Source organism: Sebastes umbrosus, chromosome 6 (genome assembly GCF_015220745.1).
Source record: "Sebastes umbrosus isolate fSebUmb1 chromosome 6, fSebUmb1.pri, whole genome shotgun sequence".
Classification (NCBI taxonomy): domain Eukaryota; kingdom Metazoa; phylum Chordata; class Actinopteri; order Perciformes; family Sebastidae; genus Sebastes; species Sebastes umbrosus.
In genome coordinates this window covers 20,260,914-20,280,450 of record NC_051274.1, presented here as the reverse complement: position 1 = coordinate 20,280,450, position 19,537 = coordinate 20,260,914, and the positions used below count along the sequence as shown (strand labels likewise).

General features: G+C 41.2%; 1 protein-coding gene across 1 annotated transcript in view; it reads left to right on the top strand.

Moving 5' to 3' along the window:
• Positions 1 to 4,671: 4,671 nt before the first annotated feature.
• The window catches only part of kcnd3 (potassium voltage-gated channel, Shal-related subfamily, member 3), a 127,518-nt gene continuing 112,652 nt past the window's right edge, over positions 4,672 to 19,537 (top strand). The window contains exons 1-3 of the mRNA XM_037772340.1: positions 4,672 to 5,115; positions 5,250 to 5,352; positions 6,079 to 7,257. Coding sequence (XP_037628268.1) covers positions 6,155 to 7,257 — 1,103 coding nt within the window. The 5' untranslated portion in view covers positions 4,672 to 5,115; positions 5,250 to 5,352; positions 6,079 to 6,154. The remainder of the gene's footprint in view (positions 5,116 to 5,249; positions 5,353 to 6,078; positions 7,258 to 19,537) is intronic.

The window sequence follows — 19,537 nt, the reverse complement described above, 5'->3', positions numbered from 1 at the left end:
TAATGGACCCATGTTAGTTGCTCCGTTGCTGCCAACGTTACTAGCTTTCCTCCTACCTATTTCAACACAGATTTGTTGTTCACATGTAGCATTATCAAGGAGCGGCAACTAGAAAGTATTAATGCTGATCGTATATTTCCACTGAATATCAACCGATAACAATCGGCAGTAAAACTTAATTTCAAACTATGATGGTTAAACTGTAATCAATCCGTGGTTTACATGCATGCCGAAACGTGGGGCGGGGGAGATCCGTTACACCACTATTTTAAACCCTTAACAGGCATTACAACCTCATTTTGGTTGTCAAAACTGTATTCAAACCCACAGAATTGTATTTTGACTTCTAGTGGAGATCCCAAAGTTCCCAAAGAAACAAAATTTGGGGGAAATGTGTCTGAAATGATGCAAAAGTCATCTGAAATATTTTCAGAAGCTTTGGTTTGAATGTTTCACTCAGTTCCACTCATACACCTTCAGTGAAGAGGTGGAACAAGACTATCCAGAATATATATATGACATAGAGTCCGAGAGACAGTGAGGAATAAGCTTAAACAACTGTTTAACATTTAGGGAAATTTGCTTATTTCTGCCAAGAGTTAAATAGATATCTCCCTCATATCTGTACGATACTATAAACAACATGTATGCTAAGCTACACTAACCAGCTGCTGGCTGTAACTGTATATTTAGCGTAGTATTTTAATAAGGCGGTGGACTCAGTGGCGTCTCACTGCTGGGGATGATTTTCCGCTAATATGGGCACTTGTCTCTCTTAGGACCGCCGTTAAATAGACCTACTCACTCAACTAATCCTCCAAGTTTTGTCACTGAAACTTAACTAGTTTGTTTCTCGAGGCCCCGCCGCGGCACAGAGAGGATTTAGAATTTTAATGTCAGTGTAGTGTCTCCGGATAATTACAGAGGGCAGTTGACCATGAAATTCAACCCACCTTGTTATTCAGTGACATTTGAATTATTGGAACCGCTCACAGACTCATCGTTTGAAAAGGCCAGTCTCTCCGTGCAGTGTGTGTGTGTGTGTGTCTCTGTGTTTTTGTGTATGAGTGATCGAGTGTGTGTGTGTTTTCTTTCATTGCTATTCTTGTGACAGCCAGGATGAGCTTAAGGACTGGGGACATTTTTCACAAGGTGAGGTCACTTCGGCCATTTGGTATTTTATCAACGGGCCACTTTACGGTCAGGGACTTAATTGAGTCAAAGGTGATTCTAAGGATAGCTGAACAAGGGCACAGAGGCATAAACAAGTGTGTGTGTGTGTGTGTGTGCGTGCGCCTGTGTGTCTCAATAACAATCACTAGCAATTTTTCTCTTTCAAACAAGCGTGTGAGTGATTTTTAGGGTGAGTAATATGGTGTGTTCAGTAGTATTAATTATCCATATTGTGCACATGTATATCCATACTCATAATGAGATAACCACATGTGTTGTAGTGTGTGTGAGCTGTGTGCCCTTACCCTATTGATATTCCAATGGACTGCACACATCGTGGGGATAGGATCCCTGTTGACTCAATTAGGGCTGCATATTGTTCTGCAAAGCATTGAATAATGTAGGGGACAAAGACATTGACACTATCGGAGTCTGAATATAAATGGCCGTGTACTCGCACAAATGTATTCTCCTCCCAGTTATGAGCTTTAGCATCGATGGCTGTGTCACATATTCCAGGCTTGATTGACATGTTTCAGTAAAGCACTGAAACAGTAAAACTGGATCAACTCCTGTTATGTCCATCAGAATAATATTATCTAACTCAGTGCAGTATACGAGCATGCACCACCTGCCCATAGACAATACAGTAACTTTAAAAGGCAGAGGATTGTGCAAGGCTGAGCGTTACAGATATACTTACTGTACATGCTGCACCTGCTTCTCTTCAGAGCAGACAGTGATTGGTCTGAGAGCTTTTCCACTGCTCCAAGCTTTGCTTTCATGAGTAAACGTACATGTAGAGATGATTACCAGACTCTGTAGTCACCCAGGTCCCCAGAAAAGAATGCGGACAGGAAATACCACGGCTTGTTGCTAAGACTGCCGGCTGAGATATTTTATTTTATGTCCCTTTTTATTGTAGCCTTCTGTCTGGTCAGGAAAATATCATCAGGTTTGGTGAGGTTCATGCCCTCCATTAAAGGGACAGTTTTGATGTTTTGAAGTGGGGTTGTGTGAGGTACTTATTCGTAGTCAGTGTATTACCTACAGTAGATCAACTCCTGTGTTCTGTGAAGTAAAAATACAGTTTTTTCAATGTCTGGTTGCTTTGGCGAGCGAATAGATGGATCGGCTTCAGTTCCCCGTCGGAAAGGGCTGTCTCACGGCAAGGTAAACCAGCGAAAACAGTCTAAATATAATATACATTTAAAATGATATCGATTCTTTTTAGGTTAGCCTTTCTTTTAGGTGGCTAAAATATGTTTTGCTGCCGGCCCCATACACAGCATTACATTGCTTTGGTTCCATGCGGTAACTCCTGTCTTTTCTCCAAGCCGGGGGCGCGCTGACCATCATCTATTGCAGGTAATACACTGATTATGGATAAGTATCTCATACAACCCCACTTCAAAACACCCAAACTATCCCTTTAATATGTTTTATGTTTATTTTACACTGTGTAGTTGAAAGGTAGCATCTCTAGAGTCTATAGAGATCCACTGGATCCTAGAGGTCTTCACAGGTCCACGTGGTTCTGATGAACAGAGATCAAGTCGGATCTGGTCATATTATACTCAGTCTAATCAGGTCGGTACAGTCTTGTTTTACTGCCACGGGGTCTCAGGTCTGTTTGTCACAATGTTTAATACACTCTGATCGCGTGGTGTATCATGATCACTTTCAAAATCTATAGCCTGTGTAGAAGATTTATGCTATTAAATGATTATTATCATATTTTGGACTTTGCTTCACCGTCTATGTCTCCCAGTTGGCTACATAATGTTTTATTGTTGGAGCAAGTTCTGAAAATAGGACTTCTTATCATTCCTATTAGTCTTGCATATAAACAAATTAATTTTGGAATTAGTTTCTAGAATTTTACTTTCGTTCTTAGGACATTATTATCAAACTGCTGCTCTTTTAGACTGCAGCTGTAGTCAGTATCCGCTCTCTGTTTGGGTCTGTTCAGGTCTAATTATCCCTGGGTCTGTTCGGATCTAATGAAAATTGATTTATGCACATTGGGTTTAGGTAGGTTTCCCGCTAGTCCATATTGGATCAGGTCAAACATTTTGAACCTTAAGAGGGCTGACGGGGGTCCACAGTTGAGGAGGGTCCACAAAAATTCCAAGAGGAGTATTTAAAGCTGCTATGATCAATATTTTTTATATTAATGTATCAAATGACAATGTGAAAATAATGTGACAATGTGAAAGGGGTCACTTTGGGGTCACTTTGGTTTAATTATCACCAAATCTGTAGCTCCCCTCAGCTTTACAGAGCTTTACAGTGAGTTTCAGCTCATTGTTTAGCAGTCTGACCCAAAACTTTATTGTTTTGTCTCACTGCTCAAAGCATCGCTTTCAGCTGCAGTAGGTGGCTGTTTTCAGCAGAATAGCTCTAAAACGGACTGTACTAGCACTACCTGCTCAGCACCAAACAGCAGACAGACACAGTTTAACATAGTGGAGCATTTAGCCGTTAAAAAGCCAGATATTTCCTGATGCGGAGCTAAAAGAGAGTGATTAAAGGAGTTGCATTCGCTAAATGAATGATGTTGTTTCATAACTGCTGGATGTGTAAATAAGCAATGTTTCCTAACAAGGTTGCCATATCAACTTAAAAGGTGATGATATGTTGATTTTGTGTTTATTCCCGCTGTCCCCCGAGTGGCTCAAAAAATCAGTTATTGGAGGTTTAGTTAAAGGTGCTAAACTGTTAGCCCTGTAGCGGAGCTGAAGAGAGTAAAAGGCACTGGTGAGCGCGCATTGACGTCACATCTGTTGGATTTTCCCGGAAAAACTGGCCCGTATTCTTCACATTAAAAGCAGTCTATACAGGTTGACAGAGGAAACCTAGAAAGTCTGTATTTTTTTAGGTTAGGTTACAACCTGTTCACACATTGGCAATAAAAAAAAGAAAACATTTTGTAAATGATATTACTATATATTTGCGCTCCCCCCCTCCCCTCCTTTTTATTTTCTATTAACTTATTTGTTGATTTAATTTATTATTAATCTTGTATTTTTGTATTGTTGTTTTTTTTGTTGTTTTTTTTTGTTTGTTTTGTTTTTTAAACTCTATTCTTTCTTTTTATCATTATTATTATTATTATTATTATTATTTCTTTTCTTAATTTTATTTCAATTTTGAATGTTGAAGTTGTTTTTTCTAGTGTACTTTATGAGTTTGTCTACAAGCTCATCTACTTAAAAATTGGTTTATAAACTATAGTTATTACGAACAACCTTGAAAAAAGGGAAAAAATTAAGTATAAAAAAATAAATAAAAAAAAAACATTTATATGTGTAAAACCTTACTTACAGTCCCTTTAAAGCTACGGATATCATTTAAAGACAAAGGTGCCCGCAAGGTGATCTTGGGTTCAGGGTGCTCTTGAATGGTCGGCTACGGCCCTGCTGGGATGCATCCTGTGGATAAAACTCAGCTGGCAGCAGCCTTTGATATGTGGAAATAATAATAATGGTGCACAAACTGAATGGATTGGTTGGATGAGCTTATCCATTTATTTATTGTTTTTGCTTTGAGGAGAGGAAAACCCTTTTTGCCAATTAATTTGGAGTGACGAAGGAGGAGTGTATCATTTTCTTTTTCATTTTCTTTTTTTTTTTTCCTCAGCAGTGAGGAATAAATAACCCACTTTCTGTGCGCATCTCGCTCCTGAATCGAGGTTTCCCATAAATGCAGCTTTGGTCCACAATCCGCCCCCTGCGCACAGAGAGAGAGAGAGAGAGAGAGAGAGCGCTCCTCCTCCTCCTCCTCCTCCTCCTCCTCCGTCTCTTCCCACCACTCATCCAAAAAAGCCAACGTAAGACGGGTCTTCTTCACGGAGAGAACTCCTCTCATCCTCATCATCAGATCTCCTCCTCGCTTTAGAATGGAAACTGAATTAAAGCAGCTGTGGTTCGTCCGTCTCCGGTACTTTTCCGCTTCCACCTCATCATCAGCAGCAGCGTTTGTCTAAATGTCGCTCTCCTCCTCTGCGCGTAAATAACTTCTTCTTCTTCTTCTTCTTCTTCTTCTTTCCTGGTATATATTTTTTTTCCTCCCAGGTCACGCTTTTAAAGAAATAACCCAAAACCCCGCACGACTTGTAACTAAACTGCTCTGGAAGAAAGAAGGTCGTGTTTTCTTTGGATGGAGACATTTGGATCAGTGAGTTGAAGCTGTTGCTATCAGCTGTTTTAGTTATCAACCTGTTCGTTACGCGTTAACCTGCTCCTTTTTACGCGTTGGCGTTTATTTAGCAGCCAGTTTGTCATCAAGAATTGTTAAAAAATTTGACCTGAATAATCAACTTTCATTCATTTGGAGTAAAATAAAAGATGCATCTTCTCTTCTGTAGTTGGAACTCAACAGGTTTTTGAATCTCTTGCTTGTGTCTCTCTCTCTTAAGAAGAATAACCTTGTAAATGTGCCTCTTTATATTCAACCAAAAAATAACCTCTATAGACCATTTTATGATGCTTTAACTTTAACTCCTGAGAAGGCTGCTCCTCAACTGTAACCCAATAGAGGGGATCTGAGAAATAGCCTTAAAGTAATTATGGGGAAGATGATGCTTAGTGGAAATTGCAGTCACTGTAATCTCATTAAAGCTTACTATATCAAATATAAATGTTCTTTATATTATATGCACTGTAGATGTTCTCACCTTTAGTGTGATGTTCAATTTGATTTCCATTATTTTTTGCTGTCTCAGCTAGACTGACATTTAGGATATAAGTTGTATTGTTATTTTTTTACTGGCTCACTTTTTTTCACTAGATCTTCTTCTTCCCACATCTGTAACATTAATTGATCTTAAATTCCTCATCATTTGCTCTCCTGTAATGACTAAAACAGCCCTCCCCCCACTCTCTCGCTCTCTTCCCGTTATAGATGGTGAATGAGCTGAAGTCAAGCTGGTTGTGAAGGTGCTGGACTTGTTCCCCCTACACCCCTAGCTGGACACAGCATGGCGGCGGGAGTAGCGGCATGGCTTCCCTTCGCCCGGGCGGCGGCCATCGGCTGGATGCCCGTGGCCAATTTGCCCATGCCAGTGGCGCCCCCTGAGAAGAACAAGCGTTCGGATGAGATGATCATTCTTAATGTCAGTGGACGGCGCTTCGAGACCTGGAGGAACACGCTGGACCGCTATCCAGACACCCTGCTGGGGAGCTCGGAGAAGGAGTTCTTCTACAACGAGGAGACCAAAGAGTACTTCTTCGACCGGGACCCCGACGTGTTCCGCAGCGTGCTCAACTTCTACCGCACGGGCAAGCTCCACTATCCACGCTACGAGTGCATCTCCTCCTACGACGAGGAGCTGGCGTTCTTCGGCATCATCTCGGAGATCATCGGTGACTGCTGCTACGAAGAGTACAAGGACAGGAAGCGGGAGAACGCAGAGCGCCTGCAGGATGACCAGGAGGACAACAAGGACGCTAAGCTGCCCAACATGACCTTCAGGGAGACCATGTGGCGGGCTTTCGAGAACCCCCATACTTCCACCATGGCTCTTGTCTTTTACTACGTCACTGGCTTCTTCATCGCCATCTCCGTCATCACCAACGTGGTGGAGACGGTGCCCTGCGGCACGTCGCCCAACCAGAAGGAGGTGCCATGCGGTGAGCGCTACACCGTGGCCTTTTTCTGCATGGACACGGCCTGCGTCATGATCTTCACCGTGGAGTACCTGATGCGCTTGTACGCCGCGCCCAACCGCTACCGCTTCATGCGGTCCGTCATGAGCATCATCGACGTGGTGGCCATCTTGCCCTACTACATCGGCCTGGTGATGACTGACAACGAGGACGTGAGCGGCGCCTTCGTGACACTCCGCGTTTTCCGCGTGTTCCGCATTTTTAAGTTCTCCCGCCACTCGCAGGGCCTGCGCATCCTGGGCTACACGCTGAAGAGCTGTGCCTCGGAGCTGGGCTTCCTGCTCTTCTCCCTCACTATGGCCATAATTATCTTTGCTACCGTCATGTTCTACGCAGAGAAGGGTTCAAGCTCCAGCAAATTCACCAGCATCCCAGCCTCCTTCTGGTACACCATCGTTACTATGACAACGCTCGGGTAAGAGCAGAGCAGACACCTCTTTTATCTGGTTGCGAGAGCTGTGTGTGTGTGCATGTGTGTATTTGCAGTTGGGTCTGCTATGTGTGAGTAAATGTTTGATTATGATTCGACTTGAAATCTGTGTCTGACTGCGTGGCCCAAAAACCTACAACTGCTTCAGAAGTCAGTGCCGCCCTTTCCAAGACATACTTTACAAACTTTATGCATAATGATAAGAGACTACAGAGAAATTGCACTTTAGAGTTGTCTGTGTTTTTTTTAACTGACAGCGGCTTTCGAGATGTTCTCTCCCAGTAACGGCGGTGCCAATGCTTGCCCTTTATACATCACCGATAAGAGGGAGAGAGAGACGTAGGAAAGGGGAAAGTTGAAAGCATTTTAGTTAAACTAAAAACGTTGGATATGAAATTGAGAAATATATAGTACCATTACTTTCCTCTCCAACATGCCCTGTGGTTAGCAGAAATGCTCTTTCAGTTTAGGATGTAACTGAAACAGTGACTTTGCATTCTGAGAGCCCTCCTCATCCTTCACTCACTCTTTGTTACACAAGTACTGTAGTTGCTGGCCTTGAAGATTGAGAGTCTCTTGGTACAAAGGCTCTGATGCAGAATATCAAAATGCTCTCCATTTCAGTGTTTACCCTTTTGACTGGTGTTGGGTGGCGGATGGGCTGGGTGGGGGTGTTAACCCAATTACACTCAATCCATCACCCACCACTACACCAAATTGCGTTCTGAAATCTTTAAATATTCATTAGTTACTTTTCAACATCCACATTGATCCACCGTCACTTTTAAAGCTGGTTCACCTGTAACTCCTGTTATTTCCTTCTTCCAAAACAGTTGAGTTTTAATTGAAACATTATGACTGATGCGTTAATTGCATGCCAAATTTATTAGAGGACACAAGACCGAATAGAGTGCTATAGGAATGAGTCCTAAAACCCGGAAATTAGTTAGCATTTTAGCACTTCCGGTTCCTTCGTCTGGAAGTCAATGGGTTTTTTGAATGGGTTTTTAGTTAGAAGCCTGAAATAAGGTCTGTGGTTAACACAAGTTTAAGAGAATTTAACGTTTTGTTCTATGACATAAAATGCATCAATAAATATCCAACTTGTGAATTTTGAAGCCTTTATGTGTCTTTAAAAAGGCGGTTGCTAAGAAGTGGCTAAATGAGACTACTAAACGTCATCATGCCGACTCGTCCATCTTTACAGCCTTGTGTATACTCACGCTCATGCGACCGTGGTGTAGATCGTCTGTAGCTTAACGTTAGCTTTTTACTTTTGGTGATTGCATTTACACTTCAAAAATCATAAAAGTGGTGTTCATTTGTGAAAATGATCTTACTGAAGAAAACGTGGAAGTTTCATAAATGTGTGTTTGCCACAGAATTTACTTTCTGCAATAATCCAAAACCCTATGGAAAAATCTCATTGGCTTTTTGTCGAGGGAACCAGGGTGATGCTAACTTCCTGGTTGGCCTACAAAAATACGTCATCCCTGGAGCTCTCTTTTGCCTCCTAAGTTACCATATGACCTGTTGCTGACGAGCAATGCAGCATTTAAAAGGGCTACTTTTTTAAACAGAGTCCGGTACAGTGCTCACTCCACATAAAATGCACTGGTGCTACATTACATAACTTCCAGAAAACTTCGCTGAGAACAATGAGGGTAAAACAGTATCACCGATCTGTTTTAACCAGATATTATCTGGCCTAGCTCATCTGAAAACAGAAAAAAACTGAAAATTGTCAGCACGTTGGCATGTTGTTCACTACGAGTCTATTTGTGGCGACCGACAACATGACATTTTAGCTTAGTTCTGCAGAATGAATACAGGGGAAACACTGCATTTTAATAGACGAGTGAGTGGTTCAGCTTATTGCGTTTGGGCAACAGACAGAGATAATTGTTGGGATTAACACAGTTTTTAAAGGCATACATGTTTTCAATATTGACTGAATGTCTGTAGCCCGGGGCTGTTATTATTGTTTGAATTTAAAATGTCATGAATCGGCTTTGATCGCGTTTTACAAGATGAAAACGAGGAGCATCTTGATGCATTCATTTGTTTTGTCAACCTGTTTTTCTTTCATTTTATGTCATCATATATTTCCACCAGTCGGAACCACACATACATCATTAATTTAAGACTGCATGCACACACACACATACACACACAGTCCTCTGATGCGGCACTATTAGGCCTAATGGTAATGTGTTTCATGAGCGTCCCCTGTTGTGGATGTGTGAGTCAGACTGAGAGGCTGACAAATTGCAGCATCCTGCTAAATGTCAGAGTCATGGAGGCCATAAATGGCTCTGAGCTCATTGCTGTGACACACTTGGCACCCTGTCATTGTACCCCGCCATTCACAACCTGCCCAGAAGATCTGGTGTTGAGCAGATGTTTGATTATGGATCGGTTGTTTGGTGTTTGTGGACAGATGATTAGCAACTGAACTGTGGGAAAAAGCATTCTCTGCTCTGTTGTCTGTTAATTTTGTGAGCATGCAGCACCTCGCTTTGCTAGCCCCGTAGTTTCTCTGTGAGACCTGAGATGCTAAACCGGACTCCTGTTGCGTTTACAGTAGGCTTGTGTGTGTGCATGTATCTGTCTGTGTATTACAGTAAGAGGGGGGTAGTTGTTGAGCTTGGCCTCATCAATAAAGCAGTGGCCAGAAGTGGGTGTCAGAGTGACTAATGATGTTGCCCACTGCATCTGCTGACTAATGTAAACCTGCCTGACATTCTGATCTTTGCTCTCGCTTTACGTCATAAACACACACACTATAACCATACACACACAGAGACAATATTTGGCTTTGTTCATGCATAAACGCATAAAAACAAATATTGCTGTGTGTTGGCATTTGTGTGCATGTTAAAAGGCCATGTATGAGGCTTTTCCTTGAGATGGCTTGGAGTGAATGTGTTTTCAGATTTGCAAGTACCATGTTATTTAGGGCTGGGACGACACACCTATCTCCCGATTTGATCCGATATGTATTGTGATTTTTAATTATTACAATTTTTAAGTATTGCGATTCGATATTACGATTGATTGCGATTTTTGTTAACTTTTTTTAACACTAGATGATGGGAAAAAGTTGAATCACACTCTTCTAGGGACTTTTACTTTGGAAAATATCTAAATTGATACAGTAAAATGTTTGATTTTCAGCATGTATGTAGTCAGAGATGTCCTGAAGTCAAATATATATTAGTCATTGTCAGGCATTATTTATTACATTTTTTTCCTGCAACCCAAAAATCAAAGAATAAAGACATTTCCCTCACAAATTAGTGGTATTTTCTTTTTAATTTATGAGGGACATGTAATGTTTTATACTTCTGGTGAATATAATCTAATTAACCTTATTTCCATAGATGTACTTTGGATATACAGTTAACACCTTATTTTGAAAACCGGACATAGTATACTTCTGCTAACTTCGCCAAGTCCTGTTCTAGCTCTCCCCGTTAGCGCCGTTCTCTTTATACATCCATGGTCAGCTCCATCAGGGCCGTTTGACTGCATTTAACATAAATGCCAGTATATGGGTGCTCTACAGTTGTACCGTCTGACGATTTGACCACAGAGATGAGAGTGACGGCTGGCTTGAAAAATCGCGATACACAGGTGAATCTATTTTTTCCCCCACCCCTAATGTTTGTTTGACATTTTTCCGCTCTTTCCTTCTCTAACTCGCACTAGATATCTTGACTGTCTGCTGTGCAGCAATTTCTACTCATTTGAGTAAATAAGATGAAAGCCGGTTCCCAGAGACAATGTTTTCCTTGACTTCTTGTCTTCCTGTCTAGGTGCCTCAGGGTTTAGTGCTGCGCTGTTGAGAGTGCGTTCAGCTTTGTTCTCCTGGTGGAGACACTCATATCATCTGCACTCTCGTATTTAATTTACTGCTAACTTGTGAGCTCTAGCCCTGGTGTTTGTGCTGCACTGTGATTTTTTTTGTGTGTGTGTGTGTATGTCAGATTGTGTGTTTACATGCACACACATGTGCTCATTATAGCACCAAGCAGAAACAAAGGTGCCCTATCTGTGCCACATACATGCTGCCTCGCCCGCTGTGGCTTTTTGTTTTGTTTATCTGACAATAATCCGGCCCGAGTCAGAATCCATAATCCCCCATCAACAATGGGCATTGAAATACCAGGTGAATAGCTTTTCGAAGTGCAGCTCTCCTCTTTCTTCCTGGAAGTGGAAGTTGCTTTAATGACAACAGAAGAGAAGGGAAATAGTATCTGGAGGCCCTGATCAGACAGAGCACATTTTGCAGGTGGAAAACACAAGGCGCACAGCACTGAGTGGTTTTTTTTGCAGTTTGCTGCTACTTTTTATTTTATATGTTGCTAGGCAACCATCAAATGAGTGCTAACGTTACCTTATTACAAACCATGAACTGTACGCAACCCAAATAGTTAATAGTACAGTTCAAATGAATGAAAACAACCTATCCATACAGTTGGTAAAGTCATAAAGCTCCGAGTATCCAGCACAAGTCACCACAATGATAAAAAAAAAACGCTAATGACATTGGGCGCGTTTCCGCTCTGAGTTTAATTTTTTTCAACTCGAGGCATCCAGGGCTTTAAAAACGTGTGGCATGGGGCGCCCCATGTACCAAGGCTCAGTCCTTACCGCAGCGGCCCGGGGTTTGAATCCGACCCGCAGCCCTTTGCTGCATGTCATACCCTCTCTCTCATCCTTTCACAACTATCACTGTAACTATCTAATAAAGGCAAAACCGGCAAAAAAATAATCTTAAAAACGCAAGGCACACAGAGCTCAGCAACGCAAAAGCAGCGCTTCAATCTCATTCTAAAACACAGGGCCTGAGAGGAGAGAAAGAACATTAGGGATGGAGAAAAAGATCACGCACCTCTTTATTACATCTGACTTTTTTTGTTATATTTGCTCCAAGGCGAATTTGCGGGGGGCATATGTTGGTTTAAACTGGCTTTGGTACAAACAAGAAGTCTAAAATCCTCAAAGGCGGACCCCTCGAGGATGTGCTGCTCCTCATGATCAACTGGACAAAAAGAGGTTTAACCACCCATGCAGGTTAGCAAGCCACAAACCAACACTGGCGTCCTCAGAGCCCTGTGCTCTCTCTATAGCAGAGCTAAAAAGCTTAGCTCAAATCCGGCAAATGAGGGGCAGGCAGGCACACAGTGGTGAGGCTTAGTTAAATCAGAGACATTTAGGCAATAGGACCTGTGAGGGATTTTGTTCCCTAGGTTGTTAAACAAATTGATTTTGACCTTTGAGTGATAATAACTTTGGGCATTTGTCAGATTTGGTTGAACCTGTATTTTGAACTGCTGTGTGGCTGGGGAGGAGGCAGAGAGGCTGTTTGTGAGAGAGATGCAGCTTTTCATTACTGGTCCATCTAGACATCATGCAGTTCATGTCTTTATTCACACTGTGAAAGCGTCTTTTGTTTTTTATTACGTTTATTCATCATGATCTGTTTAGAGAATATTTGTTTACGTTTAGCACTGGGACCAAATCGCTTTAATGGCTTACATTTTAATGGTGAACCTCTAAACGCAGTTGCAAATGTTCAGTACACCACCATTTAAAAAATGGATAAAGGCAATTTAAAAAATATTCAAGAGCTGTATCTTTACGTGTAATGTATATACTTTGTCTCTACCAATGAGTCACAGTCAGTTGAATGTATTATGTTTGGAATTACCTCACTGTTTTTTCCCAATGACATTATGCTCATTAAAATGCTAATTCAGCGCATACCTGTAGGAGTGAGATACTCCTCTACCTGTATCTTATCAAGCTTTTTCTCTGACTGCGCCACTTGAGAAACTCATTTCCTCCATATAGATAATTGGTCAAGCGTTATCTAATTAATAGAAGGAAACAAATTGCTGGATTTTTGTCTATTTAATGATGAATTTCCTTCTTTTAAAAGGCCTCTGTGCTGATTGTCAATGCCCACTGGCGTTTTGAATGTCTGGAGTAGCTTACAGCAATACTTCTCTCTGCTGTTAGCTAAATGGAGTAGAAAAGGGACTTTCAAGTATTGTAGAAACCACCACCCGACAGCACTGTTCTGCTGCCATCTGCCGACTGGTGAGACTTAAAGGGTCCACTACATGATGAGGCTCTTGTGACTGATGGAGGATAGCACTGTAATGAATCATTATAGCTAAGGTATATTCCACTATTGGCTGTGGGAGCTGTTACAATGTTAAGCCCCGTTTCGACCGCAGGAACTATTTCCCGGAACTAGGAACCATTTGAGGAACTTTGCATTTCGACCGCAGGAACCAGGGTCTAAAATAAGTCCCAGGGACATTATCTGGGGCCTTTTTACCCCCAACAAAGGGTATTGAAAGTACTGAAACTTTCGGGTTGGAGTTTGCATGGTTAACCGTCGCTGATTGTCCAAATGGCGGTACTGTGAATGAGAGGAAAAATATATTAAATATATACATGTATATATACCATTAAACACTCATCAGATGATTTACTGTGGCGACACGCACTCTTTCATTTCATTCAGTACATCCAACGTCCATCAATAAATACTATGCAGCAGTAAATGTCATTGCAGTGAGACAAAACCTAATGTTTATTTTTTTCTAATGCGTTTTTAAGATGAAACGGGCGAGCACACTGAACTGAGATATTTCAGTCTGACCCAGTGAGCAACCTCCAAGTCTGAAAAGTGAAGCCAATGCAGAAGTGCCTTAAACCTGCATTCTTTCTAACAGCCAGTAGGGGGCGACTCCTCTGGTTGCAAAAAGAAGTCTGATTGTATAGAAGTCTATGAGAAAATGACTCTACTTCTCACTTGATTTATTACCTCAGTAAACATTGTAAACATGAGTGGTTGCCGCCACGGTGTTGTCCGGTCTTGAGTTCTCCATGTTTTTGTCTACAACTTTAACCCTTTCACAGTGTGTTTTCAGTTCATGAAAGTTAATCATAACCTCTTTGATTCGGTTGTATTTAGCTCCACCCTCTCGTGTCACTTCTGTTTGCAAATAACCAAGATCATGACCAAGGACAGTGAAAAGAGGAGCAGGCACGCGTCATCAACGCGACATATCTTTGAGGTACAACACATGCGCAGTAAAATATGCACAAATGCAGCTTCAGTTACACTGCACATGTGTCATACCCCAGAGCTCAAAAACTGTGTCCCAGCCTCTTTCAATAGACCTTGACCAAGACGGATGTCACCAATGGGTGATGTCACGGTGACTACATCCACTTTTTATATACAGTCTATGGGTCCAATACAGTAAATAGTAAAATATATAGTATAAATAGTATGTTTGTACATCTAGTTCTCATGCTCTCTGAAAATTCACTCTATTATACATAACAAAAACATATCAGCTGTTCTATATGCATCGAGTCATCTTTGCAAACTCATTAGGCGGTTCCATTTGATGAAGTATTGATGAGAGTTGGAGTGTTTGGTTTTGTTGTAGTCATTAGCATAGCCATGCCCGAGTATGATTAATATCCTTATCAAAGACCAGCTTCTTTTGATCACTGCTCCTCCGAGATCAATGCACTGCTCTCTGTCTCCCCGACAACCACACAAGACCTTTCACGTACACTGTTGGTTGCTGTGGTGCAGGGGTAACTACACGTGTGTGCATGTGGAAGATGTGTGTTGGGGGTCGTCTGCACTTTGGGTGCATGCGCCTGCTCGTGTTCACTTGTGCCCATAAATGTATGTGTGTGTGTGTTTGGACTTCTTTTTGTGCACGTGTCTCCACCCTCTTTTACAATTCATTGTCACCGAGCTCTGATTTATAGAGCATTTATTCTGGAGCCAACAGCTTGTGAAAAACGATGATCAATGCAGATGAGCGCATATTGATTTGAGGAGTAGAGAGAAATGTGGAAGCCATTGTTAGTGCGACTAATTAGAATGGGTGACGACGGTATGACTGAAAGATAGCAGCTAAATGTGATGTCACCGACCCCTTATCTTGGATTTATGAGAGCAGTTAAGGAAGTAATTTGTCCATGGTGATTTAGGTCCAGGTCTGTTCGTAACCTTTTCTTTTTTAAGGTCAGAATTCGTGGTTGAGCTAACCTGCACTCATAATATCAATTAAGACTCAAAGTTGACCCATATTGGACGACCAAGCAATATTTTCATTTTTTAAACATGTTATAGGATAGACATTTCTTTACATCTCCTGAAGTTTCCAGTTGACTGACAGCAGACTTCTTAGGTCAGTCTAACACATGAATCCTTAATGTTACCTATGATTTCTGCTTCACCTCAAATATTACTTCACTTTTCCCATTTGTTTATCATCACATGATTGAAAAACAGAAAATTTAAACAAAGTGACATAATAAGGAAGTACAAGTCAGCAAAAATGTTTTTTTTTGCTTTTTATTTCGAAGGGCTTACTTGTGTGTATGGCCCCACTGATGTGAGCACAATGCCCCAAATCAACCACAAGTTTATCAGGATGTCTTGGGAAAAGTAAATGATGTGGTGGGAGGTCCTTTTGGGTGCAAGAAGTTAATTTATAAAATAATTGTGATGCGGTAAAAAGTACAATAATTCCCTCTGAATTGTAGTGAAACAGAAGTATAAAGTAGCATCAAATGAAAATACAATTGTGAGGTACTTGTACTTTACCTAAGTAGAGTACTTGAGTAAACTAGTAGTTACTTTCCACCACTGCAGCTCAACACTTGAGAGAAAGCTCTGATTTGAAAAGCCCCAGTACTTTTGCTTCCAACTGAATCTCTGTGGTTTGGAGTTTAGTTTCACTCTTGTGTGTACAGCTTAGCAAAGAAGTACAATTGATGTGGGGTCTGTGTTTGGTCCTGACATGGGCGTTGTAAACTAGCTCTAGTTGCCAGACGTTTTATTGCCACATCGCATGGTCCTTTGTCATGAGCAGCTGCAGAGATTTCCACTCTGCTTCCACACCAAAGTCTTCCAAGTAGAGGCTTTGTGGTTATTGTACTGCGCTACACAACCATCTGAGAAGTAGAACACCTTCCCTGGGAGTTTTCCTAGCTTTCTTTCAAAGAGCCGTATGATATGCCATTGAAAGAGATGGACTGAAGTGGTTTTGTGGGTCAGACATCCTGAAATTTTCCCTCACTGTCCCTCCAATAACAGATGAAAGGATGAAAGGTAGCTTGTGACTTGTTCCAATGGTGAGACTGTGCTTCATCCTGGATGACAAAACTGTAACTCTCAGCAAAATCTCCAACCACCAAGACTTCATTTTTTTGTAGGAGCTCGTCCCTCAGCTGCTCATAATATTGACTCAGCATTTTGATGATGAGGTAATACTGATTTGGGCGATGTGCTCACACAGCAATAGGCAGAACAAACAGTCCAAATGAGATGAGCAAAGCATCATCAGCCTTTGACCAGTGGCTTCAAAATAAAAAGATCTTCACATGACTTTGCACTAATCATTTTTGCTGACTTGTGCTTGCTCATTATGTCATTTCATTTTAATGTTCTGTTTTTCAGGCATGTGATGTTAATCTAAGGGGAAAAGTGAAGTAATATTTGAGGTGAAACATAAAATAATAGGCAACATTAAGGAACCATGTGTTAAGGCCTTTACACACTGGGGGCATGATGAATAAACGACACAAAAATGCAAAATACTTTTATTGTGAAAGGTAAGAATGGAAGGAGTGAAAGAGTTCAAGGACGAACCAAGACGGCAAACTTTTTCCGCGAAAAAAAGTGTCCTATTTTTCTCCTTGTAATGTTCATATTCTGTGTTTAAGTACTCATGACAAGTACAACAGTTCAAAAAAATACATTGACAAGCGAATTAATCTCACGAAAAAAAAAGCCTACAGTCAGAGCACTCCAGTGCATACACTGAACCTAATCAAATTATTTCTTTCCCTTCAATATCCTTAATTTGCTCATTATATCAAGATTAATTATTCATACAAATAGTAAGAGTTATTATTATGGGTTATGAAGGGATTTACTCATAGGCTTGATTATATGGAGATATTCCAGGCAACGTTTACAGTCACAGCATTTGGCAGACACTCTTATCCGGAGCGACTAACATGTACTCTTCAGTATTCATAATTTAGACAACGCCATCAGTTCAAGTTAAGGCAGACAATGATTAACTGATGACAAATGCTTGAGGTACTAAAGAGTGTAACAATGTGTGCTGAACTAACCAGCTTAAAATCAGGTTAAACAGCACACAACATCCAGTCATTCTTCTTTACTGTTAAATAATTTCCTTTCTGTTGAAAACACAGGACAACATACATTAGAGCAGCAAAAACTACTACTTATCACAGTATGTGATTTACAAAGCATTGAGGAAGGTAATTACCACTAGCTCTCAACGTATACATTGCATTAACATGCAATCTATATCTGGATAAGGAAAACCACAAATGTATACCAGCAATATAAAAGCAAAGGCTGTTGGATCAGATGTCATTATCCGGATAAAGATCACATGTTAATATCAGGTGGAAATGGGGCCTAGAACACACCAAGCCAAACATCATATAAATTTGATACAATACCACCCTTTTTAGAGCAGGTGTCATTGTTCTATACCCAGAACATGTTTCATTACCCATCATTAATTTTCTGAAGTATATTGTGGAGCTTATGTAAAAATAGCACAGTACCTTGAAGGATAACTTTGGTGTTTTTTCAACCTGGACCTTATTTTCCCACGTTTTTTGTATCTGACTAATGGGGACAACCCTTTTTGAAACTGGTGTAGTATTGAGGGATAACGCTGTAACCAGCCCACTGAAGGAGGAGTCTCGTGAAATCTGAATATCTATACCCTCGCTCAAATAAATACGGGCGGCCATCGGATTCAAATCTAAAGATTCAGCCATGACATTGAAGATATTTTAGATAACACTAAGCTGCGCTTTCTGTACTCCAACACAACAAACTTCCAGCAACACGTCACCTTGCCAGATTTCAGAACAATACTTCTCCTTGAGAAAGATTCTTTCCATGATGTCAGACACTTACAATAACAATGAGAGCCTGTCATGGCAAAAACCAGCACTTTTAGTGGACGTAAACGACGGTGCCAGCTTGCCCCAATAGCACCATATTGCAGCCAGTGAGCAGCTGCTGTCTACAGCGTTCTCCCTCAATACTGGACCAGTTTCAGAAATTGTTGTCCATATTAGTCAGTTAGTCACCAAAACATGAGAAAATAAGGTCCAGGTTGAAAAACACTTCAGTTAAACTTTAATGGACAGATATTCAAGTCATGGGTCAAAGATTTCACTTCCCCACTATATCCAGGGACTTTCTCTGTGGTCTGTAGGCTTGCACAGCCTTGTTTTTTTTTCTTTATTTGCAACAACAATCAGCAAATAAAAGCTATGATACAATAGGTATTTGGCAGGAATCCAGTCCAGTCTGCAAGAGACTGGAAAGGCTTTGTAACTTAATATTCATGTATCAGGATTTATAAAAAATTTGAAAATAAAAGCCACATTTGTTTATACTGTCTTTGTCCCCTCTAACTGGCTGCAAACTAAAATATACTCTTTATCTGTGAGTGCCGGTTATTTGTTTCTTCTGTTCTATACAACACTGACCTCCAGCTGAACTCACAGATTCTTTATGATGGGGATGCACTAACACACACATAGATGCACTAAAGCATGTATCTGAAAAGGTTAATCTCAAATCTGACCTCCCAGCTGTTTCTCTCCCTCAGTTTGTCTTTCCTCACCCTCCCTCTCCTCTACCTCAGTCTCCCTTCCAGAGTAAAGAGACGCAAGCAGACGATGTGCTCTGCTGCCTCTCACCCATCCCACTCACCCCTATTCCCCTATCCACCGCTACTAAAAGCAACAGAGAAGAGGTCACAAAATAGAAATGTCATTCCTTTTTCACCCCTCTCACCTTAGTTTCTTCCTGTGTCCCTGGCGTGGCTCTTGGGATGGCAACATCGCTCAATCAGTCTGCATTTGCTGACCTAAATCTTGACAGTCGGATGAAATTTGGTGCAGACAATTTTCGTCTCCAGATTGTACCAAAAAGCCAAAAATTGATATGATACAGTGCACCCAAAACTAATGAATTGATGTCCGTCTGCCCAACACCTCTTCCTAACATAGCAAGCGAGCAAACTCTGGCGAATGGCGCGCGAAAACTGTCCTGATACACTCCCAAGTGATCTATTACATGGACAGAGTGATATTGATTAACTGTCAGCATTGATTTTGATCAATAAAAATAGGTTGGAAGTGCGTG